At 31.1% G+C, this 26,268-nt stretch overlaps 1 protein-coding gene across 1 annotated transcript in view; it reads left to right on the top strand.

Annotated features, from left to right (window-relative positions):
• Dys (Dystrophin) overlaps window positions 1–26,268 on the top strand; it is a 670,989-nt gene that overhangs the window by 322,598 nt on the left and 322,123 nt on the right. Inside the window, exons 32-41 of the mRNA XM_085813682.1 lie at window positions 5,046–5,192; window positions 12,643–12,810; window positions 15,011–15,169; window positions 16,489–16,635; window positions 16,915–17,067; window positions 19,621–19,848; window positions 21,801–22,106; window positions 22,947–23,318; window positions 25,120–25,292; window positions 25,760–25,910. Of these exons, the coding sequence (XP_085669808.1) occupies window positions 5,046–5,192; window positions 12,643–12,810; window positions 15,011–15,169; window positions 16,489–16,635; window positions 16,915–17,067; window positions 19,621–19,848; window positions 21,801–22,106; window positions 22,947–23,318; window positions 25,120–25,292; window positions 25,760–25,910 (2,004 nt within the window). The remainder of the gene's footprint in view (window positions 1–5,045; window positions 5,193–12,642; window positions 12,811–15,010; window positions 15,170–16,488; window positions 16,636–16,914; window positions 17,068–19,620; window positions 19,849–21,800; window positions 22,107–22,946; window positions 23,319–25,119; window positions 25,293–25,759; window positions 25,911–26,268) is intronic.

Below are 26,268 nucleotides of genomic sequence, written 5' to 3'. Positions count from 1 at the left end.
TGTGGATGACTTTCTAAGGGAAACTACCTCATATACACATTGCACATGTGGAAAACCATGAAAATGCCCATGCAGCTGGCCTGTTAGCTGGGATTCAAACCCCAGACCAAACTTGTGTGTACCAGTGTTCAGTGACTATATCGCTGGTATGGTCTGGGGAAGCATTTGATAAGCTACAGTTCGGCTGCTTAGGGTTTCTCCTACATACTTAATGAGGTTTAGGTCTGCTGAGTAAAATAGGCAAGTCATTTGAATGATATTTTTTGTTTTCAAATAAACTAGACACTAGAGATGTTCGATGTGGACAGACACCGTCATCCATTAGTAAAAGCTGTGGACCAAAAATTACTTTTAAATAGCATTACATGGGGTTCCAAGACAACATCCACACATCTGTGACTGGTTACAGAATGGTTACTTCAAATATATGACTGGTTGCATCATAGATACACACAGTCATTTTTGATGATTTTTCCCCAACTGTGAAATCACATCTGTGTGAGTGGATCTTTTACAAACAAGGGATAGCAAGCTGCATTATTTCTCACTCTTTCCAGATCAAAACACATAAAACAATCACTGTTCAAGCTATATTTGAACTCATTGGTACACACTGCAAAAAAAAAAAAAAAAAAAAAAAAAAAAAAAGAAATTGGGACAAGTTTATATCTCTCATTCTACTGGGCTGATTGAAGAAATTCAAATTGCATTTTTCATGTCTCGAAAGTGCGACATAGGACATACCGTATTTGACAGCATATAAGACACACTGGCATATAAGACGCACTGGCATATAAGACACACCCTTATTTAGAAGGCCACACACATGTAGATGTAGAAAAAGTTATGTGTGTCTAGACCTTTATCCAGGCTAAAAATAGCATTCAGTATTGAAAGTTAACCTGTGTCCTTCACGTATAAGACACAGGTAACTTTTTAAGACCAAATTTAAAAAAAAAGTGTGTCTTATGTGCCTTCAAATACGGTGTATTAGGTTTATATATAGCATTGTTATAATATAGGTATTTTGACACAAAAACGGGCTTTTTCTGAAATAACATGCCAATGTTTTTCCATATTTCCATTCTACTATTCAAATTATGCCAAACTGCCAAGTTTTGTAAAAATCGGAGTAGTTTTTAAAAAATTATCTCTAAAAATTTTAGCTCCTCAATGTTAATTGAGTTTGGTATATATTTATTGATATCTATTTTTTTATTAAACTTATTTGATTCTTCCTTTCACATTTCAAAATTTAGGTTCATTCCAAATAACATTCATGAATTTTTGTGATTTATTTTTTAAATTTGTATTTTTAAATAATTTTTATAAATTTTTCGAAAAAATTTTGAGTTATAATCTATAAAATTCTTACCACCATCTTAAAGTAGATGTATTTCTGAGCATACCTGCAAAAAATTACAAATTATTATTCAAAATGTTCCGAAGATATATGTGAATTCATATATTGGCACATTTTGAAATTTGGCATATTTGTTGAAAGCGATTATTATTGCTTTGTGTTATCATAAATGTGGTTTAGGCATTTTGTTAAAATTATTTGAAAGTAAGAACTGTTATTTTTTTTCTGTTCTTGCACAACGTATATGTCTTCCAAAAATTGGGGGGGGGGAAGTGATTTTTTATGTAAAAAATAGATTGGAAATGTGGTTGAATTTCAGTTAACCTTAATCTATTGACTATAAACTGTTCATTTAAAAGGCTTAAAGATAATATTTGAAAGTTTTGATTGAATTTTTTTTTTAGTTTTTAGATTTGAATTTAAAATTGCTTCTATTTTGAAATTTAATACTAATCCTACCTGCTTCAGAAAACAGTGGATTTGTTTTTGACTGAATTTCTTTGTTTACATTACTATGCTGTCAGATTATTATGTTATTAAAATAGAAGGCACGTAGTATATTGTTTATCAAGGAAACTTATCTCGTTTTATACAAGTATATATAAATATATACTTGTATAAATTTTTAAGTTGTATTGGTGTGTATGTAATTGTTTAAACATAATAAAAGCTATATATACAGTACAAAGACTTTAATCCGGACTTGTCGGCGATTCCGGATTAGGGTTTTTTCCGGATTATAGATCATCAGTTTAATTCTGTTAAGATGGCATGCAGAAATTATAAAATTAAAAATATGAAATCATAATTTATGAAATAAAAAGCAATTATGATCTAAAGGTTATCAGAATTTACAAAACAATATTTGTTTACTTTTATTAAACATTTATTTCAGTATAAGTTGTTTAAGTTGCTTCGTTTAATGTGCTAATACTTTCTCTTTAATTCTATAAACAGACATAATTTTCTTGTTCAGTTACAAAGTTCCGATGTTCAAGTCTTGTAATTGCTGTGCCGAGAATACCAACTAACTTGTTAATCGAAATTTTTTCGTTTTCACTAACCTCTCTGTCACTTTCCTCATGTTATCCATTTTTTGCAGTAATTCCTTTTTTTTGTTTGATGGACATCGAAACATGCTTTAACTTTGTAGATCCTTTGGCAGCTGCAGAATCGGAAACTCTTTCATCGGACATAATCGAAAGTTCAAGCTTACTTTTTATAAAATTGCTCTAACAGTCTGCAAAAAATAATATGCCGGATCCAATTAGAAGATTAAGGAAAAATGCAATCTGCAACATTAACTTAAATAGATAATTAGATAATTTTAGCCTAGCTTATACCGTCCATTATATGTATTATGTGCATGCGTAAAGGTATTATGTGCATGCGTAAATGCTACACATGCGCAGAAAGTTTGTAGCTTTGAAATGTATTTGATGAAGATAGCCGACAAAGGATATTAAGGACTTTGCTTTTCCATGAAATGCAGTAATTCAACGTTCTACTTCATTTTTCTTACTTGATCTCACTTATTCTACTCACCAGTTAACCTGGTTTCTCAAGCAGCATCAAGTGGGGTCAGTTTCTGGGAGGTTGACCTCCCACGTGACTGGCTCTGATGAATGAGCAACTACCGTTTATCGGCAGGACTTTATACCACTACGGAGAGGACTATACTCACCAGCTCGACGGTTTATGCCTAACTCGCCGCTATTAGCACGTTAACCATCTTCTATGCTAATTATTTGTATTTCAGCTTCCCAGTACCCAAATTTTTACGTAACTGTTTATGCCATGTTAATTATGATCTATGTTTTTTCACCAGCTTTTGTTCTAGAAATTAACTGGTTATTTCTCTGACATAATTCGAAGCTACAAAATGTTCTACAAGTGATTTTTTATGTAAAAAATAGATTGGAAATGTGGTTCAATTTCAGTTAACCTTAATCTATTGACTATAAACTGTTCATTTAAAAGGCTTAAAGATAATATTTGAAAGTTTTGATTGAATTTTTTTTTTAGTTTTTATATTTGAATTTAAAATTGCTTCTATTTTGAAATTTAATACTAATCCTACCTGCTTCAGAAAACAGTGTTGTTGTTTTTGACTGAATTTCTTTGTTTACATTACTATGCTGTCAGATTATTATGTTATTAAAATAGAAGGCACGTAGTATATTGTTTATCAAGGAAACTTATCTCGTTTTATACAAGTATATATAAATATATACTTGTATAAATTTTTAAGTTGTATTGGTGTGTATGTAATTGTTTAAACATAATAAAAGCTATATATACAGTACAAAGACTTTAATCCGGACTTGTCGGCGATTCCGGATTAGGGTTTTTTCCGGATTATAGATCATCAGTTTAATTCTGTTAAGATGGCATGCAGAAATTATAAAATTAAAAATATGAAATCATAATTTATGAAATAAAAAGCAATTATGATCTAAAGGTTATCAGAATTTACAAAACAATATTTGTTTACTTTATTAAACATTTATTTCAGTATAAGTTGTTTAAGTTGCTTCGTTTAATGTGCTAATACTTTCTCTTTAATTCTATAAACAGACATAATTTTCTTGTTCAGTTACAAAGTTCCGATGTTCAAGTCTTGTAATTGCTGTGCCGAGAATACCAACTAACTTGTTAATCGAAATTTTTTCGTTTTCACTAACCTCTCTGTCACTTTCCTCATGTTATCCATTTTTTGCAGTAATTCCTTTTTTTTTGTTTGATGGACATCGAAACATGCTTTAACTTTGTAGATCCTTTGGCAGCTGCAGAATCGGAAACTCTTTCATCGGACATAATCGAAAGTTCAAGCTTACTTTTTATAAAATTGCTCTAACAGTCTGCAAAAAATAATAAGCCGGATCCAATTAGAAGATTAAGGAAAAATGCAATCTGCAACATTAACTTAAATAGATAATTAGATAATTTTAGCCTAGCTTATACCGTCCATTATATGTATTATGTGCATGCGTAAAGGTATTATGTGCATGCGTAAATGCTACACATGCGCAGAAAGTTTGTAGCTTTGAAATGTATTTGATGAAGATAGCCGACGAAGGATATTAAGGACTTTGCTTTTCCATGCAATGCAGTAATTCAACGTTCTACTTCATTTTTCTTACTTGATCTCACTTATTCTACTCACCAGTTAACCTGGTTTCTCAAGCAGCATCAAGTGGGGTCAGTTTCTGGGAGGTTGACCTCCCACGTGACTGGCTCTGATGAATGAGCAACTACCGTTTATCGGCAGGACTTTATACCACTACAGAGAGGACTATACTCACCAGCTCGACGGTTTATGCCTAACTCGCCGCTATTAGCACGTTAACCATCTTCTATGCTAATTATTTGTATTTCAGCTTCCCAGTACCCAAATTTTTACGTAACTGTTTATGCCATGTTAATTATGATCTATGTTTTTTCACCAGCTTTTGTTCTAGAAATTAACTGGTTATTTCTCTGACATAATTCGAAGCTACAAAATGTTCTACAAGGGGTAGGGCCTTCGGCCCAGGTACCCTGGTGTACCAAAGCACCGTTGTACCAGGAGGCGATCTGAATTATGGACGTCCGGATTAAAGACTTTGTACTGTATATAATTTTTTTTAACCTCCTTGCAAAGCATGCATATTTGGGTGTTTAAAGTGCATTTTTATTATAGCAATTGTATAAAGTTCTCAGTGAAATGAAGCCAGAAGTGGAACAGTGTATTCGTCAAGGGAGGCAGATAGTTGATTCAAAGCAGTCTGCTCAATTAAAAGAGCGTTTAGACTTCTACAAGAATAAATACAATCTTCTTGGTTCTAAGGTTAGATTAGATAAGCCTGTTCTTGCATGGTTGTTGCCAATAACTGTCTGCATCTCAATGGATATTGTTTGTGATGAAAACCGTCTTTATTTCGAGGTGGCAGTATGTTTGAAAAGAGGAACAAAATACATTTTATAACTACTTTATGATAGTTAATTATAATTAAGTAATTGATGAAGCTAGCTAGGCATAGTCTCTTTACCTTACACCTTTCATCACATATAAGTATTTCTATAAATAATATTTCTGTAAATATTTTTAATAAACTTGTAAGCGTTTTGATGAGTAGTTCATAAGCTGATTGAAAAGATTTGAGACTGATTCTCTTATTCAGAATGAGAATATTATCTCAGATTTGTGTTCTTGTTTTTTGTTAACAATTAGTCTTTTACATTAAATTTTGCTTTTTTTACAGATGAAAATGTAACAGTTACTTATTGAATGCAAGTTGGTGGTTTTTGTACCTTTAAAAAAAAAAAAAAAAAAAAAAAAAAAAAAAAAAATCCAAACTATCGATATATATCATAATTCGGTAAACATTATCAACATATGAAAAGAAAACATACTTTCACATTTTAAAATACAAATTTCAGTTATTAAACAAGGATTACATGATGCATTAAAATACAAAGCACTTACATATTTCGTTAGACCTTTTTGTAATTTTTTTTTTTTGCACCATTCATCTCTCGAGGTACAGAGGAATCTCTTTTCTTAAAAAAAAAAAATAAAAAAAAAAAAAAAAAAATTAGAGATTGTAGAGAGTTGGTTTTGTCCGATCCTCAGCAGCAGTGGCTATTGAGGAAACTCAGTTGTTCCCTTTAGAAAGTTTACAGCAAAATTTCTGTATTCTTGCTGAAATTTTACTGTATTTTCTTCCAAAGAAAACGCATACAAAACTGGGAGCATTGCTTGATTGAAGGGTTGTTATGAGTATGGTAGCCAGAAGAATGAGTATGAGCAGGTTTGCCCGAGTTTGGTACATTCTGAAAATTTGGTGATTTCTTCTAAGATTGTTACATTAATATGTAAATACCTGTTACAGTGATATCTAAGTACCTTACCTTTATAATATTGAGAGTACTCAGAATTCACATGTTACCAATAGATTGTTATAGGATGTTAATTGTGTTGATTTCTGTTAAACATAGAAAATGCCGTAGTTCGCAAAGCAAATATTTATTACCGAGATATGCAGAGATACACGCAGAGTTACATGCAAGCAGAAATAAGTAAGTACAAGCACTAGCAGCCATAAGCGGTTACAGAGGTCATATATATAACTTTATAACAGATCATGGTTTAACAAATCATAAACAAGACACAATAAATAACCAATCAAAAGAAACATACAGAATGCGATTAAGTTTCAGGATAACTCGGACCTGGCAGAAAGCTAATGAATGTATCGGACTTGACAGAAAGCTGTACTTCCTTTTAACCAGTAAGAATGCGATTACAAATATCTCAACACTCCCCCTTAATCGCTACACAATTTTTAAACAGCTCAATGATAACAGTTCATAGAATTTTATTTTGGACAAAGCCTTAGTTAACATATCTGCAATTTGTAAACCTGATTGTAGATATTCAATTCTAATATTATTTTCCTTAACAGTCTTACGCGTGAACTTTAATTTTATATCTATGTTTCAACCTACCCGAAAAGTTTTCATTAACAATACTTTTGATACATGACTGGTTATCCTCAAAAATATAAACATTTTTAACACTGGAAATTTCATTTACTACATTTTTTATCCATAAAACATCTTGAATACCTTTACATAAAGCAATTATTTCAGCTTCTGTTGATGAAAGTGCAATACACTTTTGCTTATGACAGCACTACATAATAGGACAGTTTGAAAACATTATAAAGTAACCAGTAATTGATTTCCTATCTTGAGTATCTCACCCCCACCCAATCTGCATCTACATACAAACACAAGCTTGCCCTTTGCAAATTACCCTTTTTTGTATATCAATTTTAAATTTAAGGTGTTTTTCAAGTACCTAAGAATTCTTTTTAGAGCACACCAGGCAACATCAGTAGGATGCTCCTGCAGTTGGCTTAAGCAATTTACTGCAAACACAATATCTGGCCTTGTGATATATGCTAAGTAAAGTAAAGATCCAATTAATTCTTTGTATGGGCCATGCAATGCATTTCCTTTCTGAAAATCAGCTGCTGTAGATTTTGGTTCAATGGGAGTTTGGGCTGTTTTACAATCAGACATTTTTAATTTATCAAGTAATTTTTCAATATATGGTTTCTGATCTAAATACAAACAACCAGACTCAAATTTCAGTCTAATACCCAAACATCCTGAGACAATTTCAGATTTTGACATTTGAAATTCACTAGACAACAATGATATTATAATATTTGTTTCTTTTACATCTGAACCTGCAATTAATAAGTCATCCACATAAAGAGCCATAATTACTTTCTTACAATTTAAATTTCCGATGAAAATACATGGTTCAGAGTCCAATTGCTTAAAATTTAATTTAATAACAAAATTAAGAAATTTCTGATACCATTGTCGAGGAGACTTTTTAAGACCATATAAACTCTTTTTAAGTTTACATTTCTTACCACTCATATCATCATATCCTTTTGGCTGGTCCATGTAGATGACCTCATCTAACTTACCGTTCAAGAAAGCTGTCTTGACATCTAAAGTAAAAGTTTGCAAACCTTCATTATTGATAATTACCAGGATTAAACGTAAAGAGCACATACATCACTGGAGAAAATGTTTCTGTATAATCTACGCCTTCCTTTTGCATAAAGCCACGAGCAACAAGCCTGGCTTTGTAAGTTCCATCTCGGTTTTTTTTTTTTTTTTTTTTTTTTTTTTTTACGTAGTACACATTTGCAGTAAATGGCTCTTTTATCAGGTGGTAAACTTTGTAGATCCCAGACATCGTTATCTTCCATAGGTTTCATTTCCTCATCCATAGCTCTTTTCCATAGCTTTTGTTCTACTTGTGGTAGATTTATAATATCTTCAAATATCAGAGTGTCGGCCCACCAGCGGCTGAGCGGTAAAGTCGCTGAACACTGGTAGTTCGGTCCGAGGTTCGAATCCCGCGAACGGGCTGGCTGCATGAGTGTTTTCGGGGTTTTCCTCATGTGTAACGTGTATACGAGCCAGTTTCCCTTAGAAAGTCCTCCACAAAGGCATCCCTCCCCTTAGGCAGATAGCCCTAGTGTGCTTTGCCATAATTAAATACACACACACACACACACACACAATATCAGAGTGTCGTCTTGTGCAAACATTTACTTGGTAAATCTCAGGATCAGGATACCTAACTGGCTGCTTCTTTTCTCTTGAACATTTTCTTTGTTCCTCCTTCTTATTTGTAGCATTTAATTCGCCATTATCAATGTCTGAAATTGATTTGTCTTCATTTTAATTGTCATCATTGTCATTTTCACTCAAATCAGAACTATCGGAAATATATTTTTATTTTTCTACTTTCTTCTTTTCTTCATTAAATTTAACACTTCTGGAAACAATGATGCGTCTCGCCTCCGGAATCATTAAATGATATCCCATTGTGGAATAACCTACAAATATCATTCTGACAGATTTTGCATCTAGTTTCTTTCTTTGGGATGGTGGCACTAGAGTATAAGCATCACAGCCAAATACATGAATGTTTGTTAAATCAGGATTTTCACCATACTTCAGAAAATAAGGAACACGATTGTCAATCGTACTATTTGGGAGTTGATTATTTATATAAGCAGCCGTAAGTACTGCTTCACCCCAAAGGAATTTTGGTAATTTTGCCTCAAGTATCATTGCTCTAGCTTTTTCCAGCACAGTTCTATTTGCTCGTTCAGCAACACCATTTAGAAAAGGTGTATAGGGAGGTGCAGGATCTATTTTTACACCTGTTCTTTCAGCAACTTCATGCAATTCTCCACTGACATATTCTTTCGCATTGTCACAGTGCACTTTTGTAACAGTTGGATTCAATTTAAAGAACAGCTTGAGTTCATCAGCAATGTCACTTTTTCTTTTGAGCAGTCTGATTTCCATAAATCTCGAATAGTCATCAATTATAGTCATGAAATACTTTTCCCTATGGAGTGTTTGAGGTTCTATTGGACCACATATATCAGTGTGTATAGTTATAAGCGGTTTGGATTCTTTTATGCGAGGACCCTTTCCTATAGGCAGAGCACTTTGTTTGGCACGAACACATACTTCACAAAAAGATTCTTTTGCAGGAAGATTCATTAGTTTTAATTTTTGATCACAGCAGTGTCCTAACCTTCTGTGCCATAGATCATCATTCTTTACTGCTAAAGCTGTAAATAAATTTGGTGAAAAATCACTAAAATATTGTCCGCATTTGTCCAAATATCCAAATCTAAAACACCACTTTTTTTTTGTTTTCAATATAAACTATTTCATTTTTAAAAATTACGCTTAAACCTGCTGCTTCAATATTTTTTACAGAAATTAATTGTCTATTTAATTTTGGAAAGTAAAGAACATCTTTTAACATTATTTCAACACCATTCTTAGTTTTACTGCAAATATCACCAATTCCTTCCACTTCTAAAACCGCCGACTTAGACGCGCACTTAACAGTTCCAGTCTTAGGCTTAATTGAGGTAAACCAGTGCTTGTGAGAAGACATATGAGAAGTTGCACCAGAATCAATAATAAATTGATCATGTACAAGATTTCCAGCCATAAAAGATATTGCAGGTGATGCATACTTATTACTATTTGAATTTGCCTGCTTTTTAGAATTATTCACTTTTGAAATGACCAGTTTTCCCACAGTTATGACAGACGCAGTTCTTTTTCCAACAAAATCTAACAGAATGTCCTTTTCTTTTACAATAAGTACAAAACAATTCTTTATGAGCACTAATAAAAACAAGAGTTATCCGTATTTGGTTTAGAATACTTATTTTCATTTTTATAATCAAACATAAGAGATTCGCAATCAATAAGTCTACTTATAACAAAATCTAAACTGAAATTATTATTTGGTTGATTTTCTAGAGATGCCTTAATATTTTCATATTCCTTTGGCAAAGACATTAAAATGTAAATAATACTATCAAAGTCGCTTACTTCAGAGCCAGAGACGCGTAGACTACTCACAAAGTTCATTATGCTGTCGATATGCTGTCTCATTGACACATCCTTGGATTTCCTTATGGTAGCTAGACGTTTACGCGTTAAAATTTGACTCACTGCACCTTTAGCGCTATACATAGCTTGTAGTTTCTTCCATATTTTACATGCTGTGTCTTCACGTTGAAGAGAAGCAATAACATTATCACTTAGAAGCGCAAGTATTAAGGCATAAGCCTTTTTTGATTTCAAAACTCTGTCCGCAATTGCTTCTGTTTCCAAAAATGTATCCAATTCCCTTGCAGTAAATACTGCCTGAACTCTTTGACACCACACAGTAAAGTTATTAACACCATCAAATGGCGCTACACCAAAAGCTTCCCTTTGACTTCTGGAAAAAGCCATCATTCACAAAATCACGCGAACGATAAATTATTACACTGGAAGGTTCAATTAGGGAAAATATCAGCGAATTCTAACTTTTGAAGGAACCACGCTCTGCTGTTAAACATAGAAAATGCCATGGTTCGCAAAGCAAATATTTATTACCAAGATATGCAGAGATACACGCAGAGTTACATGCAAGCAGAAATAAGTAAGTACAAGTACTAGCAGCCATAAGCAGTTACAGAGGTCATATATATAAATTTATAACAGATCATGGTTTAACAAATCATAAACAAGACACAATAAATAACCAATCAAAAGAAATATACAGAATGGGATTAAGTTTCAGAATAACTCGGACCTGGCAGAAAGCTATACTTCCTTTTAACCAGTAAGAATGCGATTAGAGATAACAATTTCAAAGAGTACAGCTGATGCCACAGTAGCAACAGCTTGCAGCTAGGCATTATCTTGGAGGAAATCCTATTCTTTCTTCCTATTTTCATTGGTTTTCAGCACATTTTCATAATAATAACTATTAACTCTCTATTGATCGGTGTGCAATGTTAATATTCCTAAATTGCAGAAAAGGCCTATTAGAATATTCTTTGTTAGTCACTCCTGCCAGTGTTAATGATATAGACACTCCCCTTCCCCCTCAGCCAACTTTGGCTTGTCCACTACTAAGGCCAGAGACAGAGGTCTGTTTAATATGGAGGAACCTGATAGGTGGCCCACTATTGCCTCCTATAAAGAGACGGACAGTTACAACCACGCCTTCTCCTGGATTCGAACCCGGCCCTTTGTGTCACAGTCGGCTTCCCTAACCACTATATCATCTGGGCAGCTGATAGAGACACTTTACGCCTTGAAAGTTAATGATAGAGACACTAAACTTGAAAGTGTCTCTTTCTTTGGAATGTTGAAACAAGGGCTTAGAGTTATGCTATAGTGGGCATACTGTAATTGCAATATTGCACTTCTAATATTTTGGGGTTAACATTTATGGGTTTTTACAAGTTTAACACAAGATTCAATTTTATCTGTGCTGTATAGTCATAAATATATCATCATTTGACAAAATATGCTAGATATTTCATTTTTAATTGACTAAATACTGAAGACTATAGCTGTCCACCTGCAGGTTTGAGTACACCAATATATAGCCGTCATGAAACCCAGAACAGAATTGACACATCTAATATTGGGAAGAATTTATAGATATGAGGCAGTCTCAAAACTTTTTAATCAGATCTATTAAGATTTTTATTGTTTTATTGAAAACATTTCTTTAAACTTTACCCAATAAAAAATGTGCCAAATTATTAAAATTTTTATAGTTAGACAGACAAATTAATATTTTAATGATGCATTAATTAGAATATTTGAATTTCTATATATCTATATATATTAGAAATATTAACATTAAATTATCCCAAACATATATTTTGTTCCACTTTTCTGTGTTCTTCATGTGTGATGGTATGTGCATGAAAAACAAAAATTTTGATGCAGAACATTGGCTAATTTGAGGTAAGGCTTTGCATGTGGTCAGTTGTTTTGCTATGCTATCAAAATATTTGGCTTTTTCACTAGTATCATACCAAGTTTTCAAAGTCTGATTACTATTTGAAATCAGCATTGCATTGCCTTTTATGTTCTTAATCTTGAAAACTTCATTTTTTATGTGTTCCACTTTATTTTGTTAAAAGTTTTATATGCATTCTTTAAATTTTACAAAATTTTATGGCTGATTAACAGAACTAATTTTAAACTCTCATAATTTGAGTTATACCATTTGCTGTGTTTTTGCTAACTGCTTGTAATTTATTTGTTTACTTACTCTGTTAAAATTTAAACTGGGTACTTATCCATTTTGATTTTCTGGTATTTATAGTTTAATTATTTTTCATTGATTGTTTAATTTAATGCAATTTCACCATCAGGTAACAGAAAATAGATCAATTTTAGAAGAGGCTGTAAGAAAGGGTAACAGTATAGAAGCTCAACTTTTTCATTTTCAAGAATGGCTTCATTCAGCGCGAATGAAAGCAGAAAAAGCAGCGCCAGAAAAGGCCAAGAGTGTTGGTGATTCTGAAATACAACTTTGTAGTGTAAGACTTTTTTCCAATATTTTTGTGCATTTAAGAATTTCAGTCATTTAAGAAATTCATTTTCAAGGGTACACATAGAAATGCTTATTTTTTCTACTAATTATTTAATTTTCCTGCATTTTCTTCCTATGCAATTAAAAACTTTCTAATTTTTTATTTCCTTGTGTGAAGTAAAGGAAGTATTGTAATTGCAAAACATTTTGTTTAAGATTTCATTGCAAATATCCAATTTGACTGCACTCGTATCCATTTGGATGATTTTTTGCATGACACCAACAGAATAAAGAACTCTTTCCCCCAGATAGATGGCATCTGTATGTACATATGTATCTTGCATAACTCAAATATGATCAGCTGTAGAATGTTGAAATTTTAAATATGGGTCTGCTATAACATCTAGTTGTGTGCACCTTTCTAATTTTTTACTTCCTTGTATAGATTAAAGCAAGTTTTGTAATTGCAAAAAAATTTCAATTTTTCAAATTTCAGCAGAAATATCCATTTTGACTATTATATTGTGATTCCTATGCATACATATGTTGCATAACTCAATTGCAGTCAGCAGTACCAAAAAGGCACATTAGTGGAAGGGTTTCTAAACAAAGTAAAAAGATATTACAGATGTAAATTAAAAATTAATAACCTTCCAGTGTTTTTTTTTTTTTTTTTTTTTGTTGATGGTTACATCATCATAATTAAAAATATAGTATTAGATAAAAGATATTTATTTGTAACTTTTACTTTATCCTAATATTTCAGGTAATATTGTTGATTTATTAATTGTATAAACAGTTGCTGTTAGTAAAACTCGTATTTTAACAATTGTATAACTGTCCACTTTATTGAAGAATTGGAGAATCGTATCTGCCAAGTGAAATAAGTTCAAGTGCATCAAAATATATTTCATAGGCATACAAGGAAGTCGTGCAGTGTCCACATCAGATTCTTTTTCTCTGAAAGTTGACACATTGAGATTACCAGATGTGGAATATTTATATGATCATAAAAATTTACAATGAATGTGATCATAAATTTATGCACTACTTGAAATGATAAATGTTTGGAATAGAAATTTTATTTCTGTGTGGAATAATAATTCTATTTATTATGCTTGCATGTCCTTAAGTATTTATAAAATTGTTTTTATGATAAATCTATAGTATTAGATTGAATTTCTATTGGTAAACAAAAATTTCTGATTTCATTAAAAAAATTAAAATGTGTTTTATAACTTATAATTTTGTAGTAGTTAGTTATACTGATATTACAAGTTTAATAAGTTTTAACTTATTAGCATAGAAACTTAGCATAGCTTGCCATAAATATTTTTAGCTGCATATCAGTGCATTAAGATGTTTTCATGTATTCTGTATAATGCTGTTTCATTTGAAGAACTAATTTAATTTATCCTGTACCTAAGTTGTTAATATTTTTGATGTGCTGATGTGATCAGTATTGTAGTTAACAATGTTGGTTGCATTATCTATCATTGGATCCAGGCTCAAATCCTGGAAAAGATTTAGATATTTATAAGTGTATAGTGCCTTTGCTGCACAGAGATGCTTATACATGGCAAGTTGAAAGTCCTCTTGAAACACTTGATGTTTAGGAAAGAGGGGGGGAGTTATTTTCGATCTGTGCCTTAGGGGATTCTCTTTCAAAGGTACGATGGAGCTTAAGGCAGATAATCACCTATAGGGTGCCCAAAATACATAGCAATGACAGATGCAGTCCTGCACTCCTCGTCATAATAAAGTTAATGAACTTATTCTCTTATTACTGTCAGAAAAATGAGATAAGTGACAATAAATAACTTTTTTGATATTTTAACTTTAATGCAGAAGAAAATTTGCAGGATAATTTCTGTAAAATGAGGGGCTAAAGTAAAGATCAGTTTATTTATTGAGAGAGAATTAAATTTGAAATACATCTGCCTCATTAGATGTTAATTAAATATTCCCAGTCATCCTGAGATTCCTGGAGATTGACCTCCAAATATTCAGCCTTTCTAGTTAATGTTAATTGCAATAATTTTGATGTAAGCTTAAACTAATTTATTTCACAAAGAGAAGTGTGTTGTGAATCATTTTCAATTTGCTGTAAAATTACAGCATGCATACTTCAGAATTTATTTCTCTCTTTTATTTTCTGTATATTCTGAAATCTGTTTTTAATAATGTATTATGTTATTTATTTGCAGGATATTCTTTCTGAGGTTAGAAATAAGAAAAATTTGTTGGATTCTTTAATTGAGGATTACAGATCAGCTGATGAAAATGGAGATGAAAATCTAGTGGATTTGCAGAATCAGTATTTATCATTTGAACAAAAGCTAATGAAGCGCATTGAAACTTTAAAGGTATTCAAAATTACCCTGAAACTATACCTTTATTATAGTTTCTTAGTAATTTTTTAAGCAACAAAACTTCATAATTTTACTTTGTTCCATGTTTTTTTTTAATAATATCTTTGAAGATTTTATTATAGTCCAAAAGTGACAGTTATTTTAAAACATAATGCATAATTTGTACTACATTTGATCTCTTATGGTTGTGCCTCAGCTAGTATATGCCAAAAAATTGATACTGTATTTTTGGATAAATTTTTGTTCTAGGTATTTATTAACATGGATGAATAAAATGATAATTTGTGTTTTTTTATGATGACAGTTTTAATTATTAATTTTTTATGAAAATGATTTATCTGATAATAATACTTAAGGTTTTTTTTCTGTAATTCATAATTTTCTTCAATTTTTAACAATTAATGCACCCTCCTTCTCTCAGTTTTTGAGATTGTATTTCAAGAAACTTTTGATAATATGATTTAAAATGTTTAATATCTCATAGTTAAGACTATTATAGTTTTATTAAATTATAAGCAAATAATTAAAGTTAGTGATTCAGAACTCCTGTTATGGGCATTCCATTATTTTCAACAACCGTTTTACACCTTTTCATTCATAACTAGAATCTGTATGTGTGATGCATCTGTTTGTGACCCGTTATGTCATATTTTGTAAATTTAAAGGTGAACTTTTGTTTAAGTACATTTATGTATTTTAATGCTTTCTATATTATTTGCAGCCCATTACTGAAATTTTTGCAATGAAATTAAATTTGCACTCCTCCCTTTTTTTTAAAGGAAACATACTTGATTTTTAAAGATTTTTAGTAATTGAATGTGTTTTAGTTTGTAATGATTTTTCAGGTATTGAATGCACTCCAGTTTCTTTTTAAATAAATAGGGGATTTCGGTATAATATTGCCATCTTAAGGGAGTATGAATGTGCAAGTTAAAAAAAAAAATTGAATAAGAAAAAATGGTTTTAGCCATTTCTAATTAATATGCATGAGACAGAATTCTGTAGCACTGTTTTATGACTGTAATTTATTTTAAACTTAAAACGTTCTGCTGTTAAGCTTTATTATTTCTTCTTCTAAATTATTCCTTAATTAAATTTAATGTATAACCATAAAAGTAATGTATAACCATGTAATAATGTATAACCATAAAAGATATGAAATAATTAATAATATGAAATAATTAATAATAATTTTGATGTTGCTATATATGATCTTTGCTTTTCCTATTCTTCTTTCAATAAGCTCTGTTATGTTCTCTACTTGACTTGTCTTTCATGAACTATGTGCCCTTCTACTCTTGTTTGAAATTTAGGGTAATCCTAAAGATCAGTCAAAAGAATTCTTTCAGTCATTAGCTGAAGTGAAGAACTGGTTACAGACTGCAGCAAACTTTGTTTATAACTATGAGAAGCTTCCTAAGGAACAGAAACTTTCAGATTCTCAGCACCAAAGGCTTAAGGTTTGTGAATTTTTAGGGCAGTTTGATGTAACCCAGAAGCATTTGTTGTGTTCTATTGCTTGTGTAGAGCATATTTGGATGTGCATTTTTAAAAATAAGGTTCGTAATAAGCTAACCTGTAATTGGCCAAACTGAATAACATTAGTGATTTCTGAATAGAAACAAACAACCTTCTGCATTTTACCAGCTTCTAAGCTTTCTTGCTTTTGCTTCACTCTTCTTCTAACTTTATTCATAATTGTTTACTTTTTGGATATATTTACTTTAATTATTTTATAGCATCTTCAAGAAGAGTTGTACAGCATAGAACAGAAGAAGCAAGAACTCATGAAAACTAATAAACAAATGGATAAAATGAAAGAGAAATATGCGATTGAACCAGAGCTTGTTGAAGTTCAAGAAAAGTGGGAAGTACTGTCCAGTAAAATTCAGGTAATATTAAAAATTCAATTAATATTTGTATAAAAATTATTTGTGATATTAATTGTATATGGAAAGCAAATGACATGCAGGGTGTCTCAAAACTCTGCATACAGACTTAAATTTAGTATTAAAAGGGAAGGTAGAAAACACAATATGAAATGATCAAAAATATGGAACATTCATTCACATTGGAAAGCATGCCAGACATGCCACAGAATGATGTTAGAAGAGACACAAGGTACTGATTCAAGACTACCAGCAGTGTAAAAATTTTATTACATCTAATGTAATAGCTCAATATAAATGTTGGATACAGTAAATGATGCTAAAATAGATGACTCAACTCTCTGTATCTGACATAGAACTTATGGCCTGAACTGCCTGCATCATTGCTGCTATCTCTGGAAGTACGGGGTTTGTTTGACCTTGTCCACAGTTAATGCAGCATTAGTGGAGGCCAGCTTTACTGCTTATGACATTAACTAATAGTATCTGTTGTATTTACCTCAATGTATTCACTGTTTACAATGAGCTGTTATATTGGATGTAATGGATATTTTTTACTCTGAGTAGTCGTATATTGCTTCTGTGCCTTTGGATCCTTCTAACCTTTTCTGGCGTTATGTTCCTATATGAATATGGCTCATATTGATGCCCTGCTCCTTTCCTTAGAAATTGTACGTGATGTATTTTGATATAGAAATACTAAAAATGAAATAAGTTACATTTCATATGTATTATCTAAATGTGCAGAACTAAAGTGAGGAAAAAAATATGGTATTAAATTTCTTTAAATATCATGCAAGACTTCTAGACTTTGTAAGTAATGTAATATAATAGCTATAATACTTTAGGTGGGTCTACTCTTATATGCACCATCACCAAATGTGGTGATATGTGTTCTGTGTTGGTTTTTGGCGCGATTGCATGTTGTATGGCAACCTTGTTGACGTTGAAAAATCTTTTGCTGGAGTGGTTTAATTGCTCGATCGTTCGTGTCGTGCGTGTTTTGAAATGGCCTATTTTGCAATGATAGACGTGGTGGCAAGATTTCAGTCGCATATTTTTAGATTGTGTGGAAAGTAAATTTAGTCTTAAAAGGTACGATATTGGAGTTGTTAACGAGTCTTTTGTTCACAGTGTTCACGGGTGTGTTTATGATGATTAAAGTTTATTTTTGGAATTTCTGTGGAACATTTCAAACAGAGTTCGAAATGCAGAGCTGCTATGAGAACTCGGATGAAGAAGGGTGTTTCTGATAGTTCTTGTGTGGATTTGCAGTCAAATGGGTGCTGGTAAAGTATATGGCTGTCATACATAGATTTGGATTGTGGTTTTGGTATAGTAAGTTAACTTTGGAGGGAGTTTTTATTGTTACTTTTGAAATTTTGAATCTCAGAAAGACATGTGATATAGCGAAATCGTGGCATTTTTGTTCAGATACGTTGTGTGACTGGCAAAATTTTATTTAAGAATGTATAAGCATGTAAGTGCATTTTATTTTACTGTTTTTATTTTGTAGAATGTTATGTTCATTGTTTTCTTTACTATGAATTTCTGTTGTTATTGTTGGTTTTTGAATTGTTTGTAATTTAGTTTAGTTTATGTGGTTGATTTTTGCACAATTCATAGATTTTTTTAAAGTTTAAACAGAATGCTGTGTACATGGTAAGCGAGGTGTGCGTAGTTTGTAGATTCCTTCGCTGCCTAGAATGTGCAATTTGTAGATGTTTTTTGAAGTTAAAACATATCGCTGTGTACATGGATTCCTGTCAAATATTTTTGGTATCTAAATTTTTTGTTTTTGTTCCAGATTTTTAGCTTAAATTGTGTCTTCAAAACGGGGTTTTTGGAGACATTTTAGGCTTAAAATTTGAAATGTAGACAAAAAAATTAGGTAGTAATTTGGCAACCTGAGGGTGCATATAAGAGTAGTTAGTTCCCTTTAGGTTAACATGACATTTCAAATAACGATTATTGGAGAAGTTAAACAAGAAGAATCAGCTTAATGTTTGTAAATTTTTTCAAGACTAGTTTTGATGGTTTAAGTACAAAACCATCTTCTTCAACTGCCTAAGGGTATTTGAACGAGATAGAATATTGTGAAAAGATAAACATGAGTGGAAAGAAGTCAAGGTACTGACACCATATTCTACCTCGTTCATTTGCACTTAGCCAGCTGAAGATAATGATTCTGTATTTGAACCATCGAAACCAGTACTGCAAAAATTTACAAACATTATGCTGATTCTTGTTGTTTAACTTCTCCAATAACCTATAATACTTATTTAATATGTAATAACTGCTTTAGTTATCTGCTGTATTTGAAAAGCACAATTAATATGAACCATTTTTTCCCTCCAAGAACCAGTTTTCCAGGTCCTCCACAAAGCCATTCCTTCCTTTAGACTGATAATCCTCTTGTGTTTCTTCATAATCAGTAAAATAAAACATTAACATACTGAATATGGAATGTTTAGGAAGTGCATGACAGTTAAACAAAAGCACTGAGAAGATAATCAAAGTATTGTTTCTAAATCTGTGATTTCCCCCCCCCCCCAGAGTCTTGTTGAAAACCATGAAGTTGATGTAAAACGCACTACCATAGAGCAGTTGAGAGCATCACCTGTATTGCTTCCAAATTCTGAACCAGGGTCTCCAAGAACCGGAGATATTGGCACAAAAATAAGGCAGACTCGCTTACGTATAGAGGATCTAGAAAAATCAGCTTTGAATGAAACTGCTATGCAAAATTTTGACTCAGTTGCTCATTTAGAAGATCTTTTGAAAGTGAGTTTTGAATTTTTCATCCATGTTTCTTTTTTGTTTAATAAATGTTTTATATTATGTATATTTTGTGTGATTAATTATGTTTTGATTAAAATACATATAAAATCTAATTAGTCAGCAAGTTTGCACATTCTGTTTAACCTAGTCAGTGCATTTTCTGATTTTGATGTTTTCTGTGAACTTTGTTTATATAAAAATGATGTTAAGTATTCTGTAAGTTTTGGTATATTATATGATTTTATTGATTGGATTTTTGCTGTATTGGAGCTGGTGTAGTCATTCAGTTTATATTGGGCATATCTATATATTGAAATGAATTGACAATATGTGTACATTTGGATGAACATTGGTGGCATATCAGCATATGTAATACAAACTGTGCAAAATTAAAGGCTAATTTATAAATTGTACCTTACTGAGAGCATACAGTCTAGCAGATATAGTAGCCTGTATTTAAATGATATCCTTCAGTTTCAAGTACTTGTCTACTAGATGAGCATACTGAAGTGTTTTAGAAGGAAATCTGGCCCAGTAGTTTCTTGATAGGTCATAAAAAAGGGCATGCGAAATTTCACTTGAGTATTTCTTACAGGAATGCAGACTTTTATATAATACCTGCATGTTTAGCCAGCCATTCGTTTTCTTTGAAGTATTTGTAGGTTGTGGTTGCTTTGCATTATGATTCTTTCCTTGGTAAGCATACCTTAATAATCACACAAGCTGGATGTTTCATGAGAATTTGATTTACTGTAGCCTAGTTATGTTCTGATCAAGATATATCAAGAATATTGTTTAAAAACCTACTGACATGCTTCAATAAAAAGAATTTGTATCTACTAATTTAGACTGTGCATGTGAATTGCAGCTTCGTTTTAATTACATTAGAAACTGAAAGAAACTCACAGTCAAACGTATCTTGAGAGCCAATCAACCAGCACTGCTGTGATGTGCTTAGATGTGGTCTTTGGTTCAAATTCCTGAGCATATGTTAGTGTCTGGCCAACACCAGCAGAAATGTAAATTAAATTTAATGCTGGGATTCAAGTCACCTATTTAAATAGGCCCCTGTTTTCCTTTTTGCTCACTATATTATAGATTTTCTCTTGAATTGTGAGGTTTGCATATTGATGCAATTACATTGAATTTTGAAGTATGATAAGGTTTGTTTTCAAATAATTATGTTTTAATTTGGTTCCCTAAGTTTTTTGAGCTTTTGACAATCCATTAAATGCTGTGGAAGGAGGGGAACAAAGATTGATTGCTCAAAAATTCCATTATGCACAAGAGGGAGAAACTAAAAGAACAACCATAAAAGCTCATGTAACTTCAATGATTTTGCAGCTTAGAACATGGAACTTAATTTTTTTCTCATATCTCACATATCTTCAGCATGCACAATTACCTATTCTTGTAAAAAATACATTTTAATAGGAGCATAGGTAATGTGATATAAAGTTCAGTAAGGAAAAGTTGATGTTAACAACTTTTAGAGATACATAAGGGGGGATTAGCAAAGTATCTGATAACTCCTGACCATCAAATTTTACAGTGATTTACCATGCTCTGTATTAGATGGCCCAGGAATTCCTGCAGTAACAATGTATATTCACAATACTAGTGCCTTGAAGCTCCTGAAGAGTGTTGGTGTATGCTGCAGTGATGTAAACCGGTATCCTAGTGCATCTCATACCTACTTCAATTTGAATTCAAAGAGCTATTCTATCCATTGGATTTGTTTGTCTCAATTCATCACTGGTGAAACAGGTTGGAGACAAGCATTATTGTCCATTAAGAAGAAGTTGCTATCAGTTGGACCCTTGAAAACTTAACATAAGGATTCAGAATCTTCTGATGTGACTTAAAATCTGAATCCTTTCAGATTTTTTTTTTTTTTTTGTTAATTTTTTTTATTGTATAGTGTTCTTTCATTATATAATCATATATTTTCACAGGCATTTAAGGAAAAAGCTCTGGATACTGAAGACCATGTGAAACAGCTCATTAGTGATTGGGATGTCCTAGAGAGAAAAACTGATCATCCAGACCAGAATTTTACAAAACTGCAGCACCAAATGCAGTCTTTGAGAGAAAAATGGAGTCATACACAGAAACTTTCTGAAGATTATCACAGAAAATTAAATAAAAAAATTTTAAACTTTTCTCAAATCGAAGAGAGGAGGAACAACCTTTATGAATGTTCATTGTGCCTTATGTCCAAGTTAAATGATGCAGAAAAAATTTCACCCAGCGAACAAAAAGTTAGTATTAATATCTTGTTTATGTCATATAAAATGTTTAATATTGTTATTAATGTTCTGGAAAAATTAGTGAACTATTTCTAAATATGTGTAGGCATGATGGCAATGCTAGTTTTTTTTTTTTTTTAAAGATTTTGATATACAGTGTGTCTATAAACTAATTGATATACAGTGTGTCTATAAACTAATATGGCGTTTATTTCCTTTATTTTTAAAGGTAATGCTCAGACATACACTTTGTTACAAAAATATTTTGAATAAGGCTAGTTAGTGTTCATGTTATGCCATTTTTAAATTAAAAAAATTAAATTTTCTAAACATTATAAAATTTAGCTTCGAATTCTGTAGTCTGTATTAGATTTATATTTAATAAATGTTTACAGTTGTTATGAAATGAAACTAAAAAATTTTGACCTTATTTAGGAAAAATTATCTGAGTTATTTGATTTTAAAGCTTCATATCATGTTTCTTGAAAATTCAAAGATCTTACATAAATTAAAGAGTATAATATTAGGTCATCTAGAAAATTCTTTGGTTTTTCAAATCAAAGTGCATTTTCTTTTAATTATTTTATTACTGCTGCTAAGAAGGGATCTTGATTGAAGGATCTTGATCTTGATTGATGTTTAAATATAGTTTTTGAAAAATACATTCGTAATTCTAGCATGTGTCATGGCAAAACTCATAATGATGCTAATGTTTTGTTGATGTAATGTTTGAAACAATGATATTGATGGAAAAGTCAAAATTGCAAGAGATTTTAATCATAAGTGTTATAATTAGTTAATCATTATTTTATATAAGGAATTCATAAAACTAATATTTTGATTACTTATTAGGTTCTAGAAAGTGAAGCTAAGAAACTTCAAAAAGAAGTTGAAGACTTGCAACAAGATGCAGCTGAATATGGTGTTTCAAAAATGCATCTCCAAAAACTGTTAAAAGATACAACTACACTTCTGGCAGGAATCAGCATGCGTATTGATGAAATTGAAGCATCCAGGGAAAAATCTGTGAAAACTGTTCGAACACAAACTGATAAACAAAATGTAATTCTCCTACAAACTTCAAATACAGCAATTATTCCTGACTTTATCGCAAAAGTGAACAAAGTTCGGGAAGCTATTGCTGCAGTAAATCGGCAACTAACACAGCCAGAACTTTCTGGTAAAGATTTTGAAGATTTTGGAAGGCAAGAAGGTTCATTAAAGGTAATTGTTTATTATCTATAGCACATGCCTTTATAATTTTAGAAATATAATAATTAGTATTATAATTTTAAAAATTTGCTTGTTAAGATTAAATTTTGATGCATGGTTAAAATGAAGTTAAAAATGAGATAAAATACATAAATAAAAGTATAGGAGATTTCACAGACAACCCGTCTGCCTCATCAGCTGGAGCATGGATGATTTTATCATGTTTATCATCTTGTTTTGTTTCTACACATTGCTGTACTCAGAATTGACATCAGATATATGAAAGATTGTAGGGGAGATCTTTGTTAAGCATGGTTTAGCAGTAATTTCTCTACTTTCATTTATCTGTAAACATACTTCCAGATTGTCAACTAGAGTATTTTATCTAATTTTTAACTTTGCTATAATTTTATTTTTATTTGTTTATTTATTACTTTAGCAAATAAGGTATACCATGCTTATTTTGTCTACTTCCTTATTATACACAATAGTATGTCAAAACTATTCTTTTTAATTTTTCTTCCCTCATTTATTTAAAATTTTTAAAAATTAGATTTTTTTATTTTTGGTCAATTCAGCTTCCTCCCTTTCAGACAGTAAGTTGGTTTATATAACTGTAGTAGAAATATTTCTTCTTCTTATTATTAATTGTATATTAAATTAATGTTTTTTTCCCAAAAGTAATTGTTTATAAAATTCAGTTTTGTCTCAAAACAGTAATTTATCTATACATGATTAAAAAAAAAAGAGTTTCACAATCAATTATTTTGGTTGCTTCTTAAGAAAAAAAAAAAAAAGATTTTTCAATTGTTTTGTTTTGTTTAACTTTATATTTAGTCCATTGTTAATTTCAAAGTTTTTGCTTCATCATGTTTGTTTTTGTTAGATAGTTAATAACCATCAAGTAGATTAAAATTAAGTTTTTTCCCCCCTCTATGTTTTATATACACATACATAGCAAATTGTAACTGAAAAGATTTTTTTTTTTTTTTAAATTAAGTTTAGAACTTGCTAAATGGGAAATAAAATGTTACAATAAATACTGTAACTAAAACTGAAGTGTCATGTGTACAGTGTGTCATACTGTTCATTAACACTTTTACTGCTGATCATGGGAGGTTGTGGTGATAGAGAATCCTGTGTTTTAGAAATAGATTGGACCCATATGCCGACTTACTTATAAGAAATATGATTTAGTTAATAAAAGATTATTATGTGTACCATATTGATTACTAAGCCTTTTAAGCATAGAATTTTATGACTACATGCGAATGCATGATCGGCACTAGAGGTAAAATTATTTCTGCAATGCTGCATTATGCATTGGTGCATCACATTTAAAAATTAATCAAAATAAGTAACAATATATGTTATTTTTGAGTGAAACTATATCGCAAATAAATATATATATTGCAAATGATTTTATTATAAGATAGTTACTATGATATTATTGCAAAGTATGTATTTCAGAATCTTATTCGTGTATGATTTTGGCATGAAATGAAACTTTGTTTCCATTCCAAACCACATACATTTACAACTAGTTTCTAACCTTCACTCCACACCAATGCCAGTATACATAGTCGAAACATCATGCCATTTGAACTTGCAAATAAACTATGAGACGATGCTTTTTCCCCCTCCAGCGTGTGACTGACCCCACACTACACGCCAAGGCGTGATTGGCTCTTCAGCAATAATGCGAATCACGCACTAATGTGTGATCAGCAGCAAATGTGTTAAGTTGAAAAGTTCATTAAGTTCATTATAAGTTTATTTTAATTTTAACTAAAAAGTGTTTTTTTTAAATCAGGCTATTAAGGATGGGATAAATGCCTTAAAGCCAAATGTAGAGCTTGTTTTAGCAGAGAAGGAAAATGTCGTGAAAAAAGCTTCCAAATCTGATGCTGTACAGATTGAGCGAGTTGCAGAAAAACTTGGTGAAGAATGGAATAAACTGAATGCAGCTCATGATGAAAGACATGAGTAAGAAAGCCTAAATTATACTAAAACTTACATTTATGTTTGAATAAACGGATTTATTTATCAGAATAAAGAATTAATATTTTTATGAGCACAAATACATGCTCATAAAATGTTTTTATATTGTATATGATAAATTAAGGTTATTTATCCAAGCACAAAGCATTAGTAAAATGCAGTAAGTATTTTATTTGGATATTTTATTATTAATAAAAGTAAGAATTCTTTATTTGAAGCTCTTTCAAAAACTTGTAATTCATCATCATAAGTATTTTTTAATTCTCAAATTAATCAATGAAACTATCTAAATATGTATGAAGCCTTTTTTTATGTAATGTGATTAAAACATATTTGAATTAGAAATTTAAAATGAAAATTTGTTTTCAAAATTAGAGGAATTTTAAACTTAAAAAAAATAAAGTTACTTACAAAATGACTCTATCTCTCTCTCTCTCTCCCTTTTTTTTTAGGCGATGGTTAAAAGCACATGATGTGTGGCAAGGCTTTGAAAGTGACCTTCGTAGTATGACATCATGGCTTGTGAGTTCAGATACAATTTTAGCTCATAGTCGTCTACCAAATGGGGATTTAGATTATGAGAGAGCAAAAATGCATCAAGAGGTATTAATTTTATTGTCTTTAGTTATCAAATTTTTAATGATAATTTTCTATATTTGTTAAGAATTAAACAAACGGGTTTCAAATTTGTAGAAACGTGTTTAGTGAGAAATTTTAATGATGTTTTTCCATTTTCGTCATTTAGATTGTTTCTAATATTATTTAAACAAGGTATTAGTATGTAAATGTTATCTTAACTGCATTGAGATATTTATGTTCAGAGGAAACTCAGTAAAATTTTCCTTGGTCTATATGATGGGCTAAAGTGTTGATCCTTTCTTTTGCACTCATGAGGCCATTATGCATATGCTCCATAGTGCAGTTGAAGAAATCATATTTTGCATAATACATTTGAAGACAG

This window comes from Stegodyphus dumicola, chromosome 3, assembly GCF_044657685.1.
Source record: "Stegodyphus dumicola isolate Sdum_Otavi_A_Nest chromosome 3, ASM4465768v1".
NCBI classification, from domain to species: Eukaryota; Metazoa; Arthropoda; class Arachnida; order Araneae; family Eresidae; genus Stegodyphus; species Stegodyphus dumicola.
The sequence above is the reverse complement of the archived record's forward strand: the minus strand, read 5'-3'. Positions and strand labels throughout refer to the sequence as shown.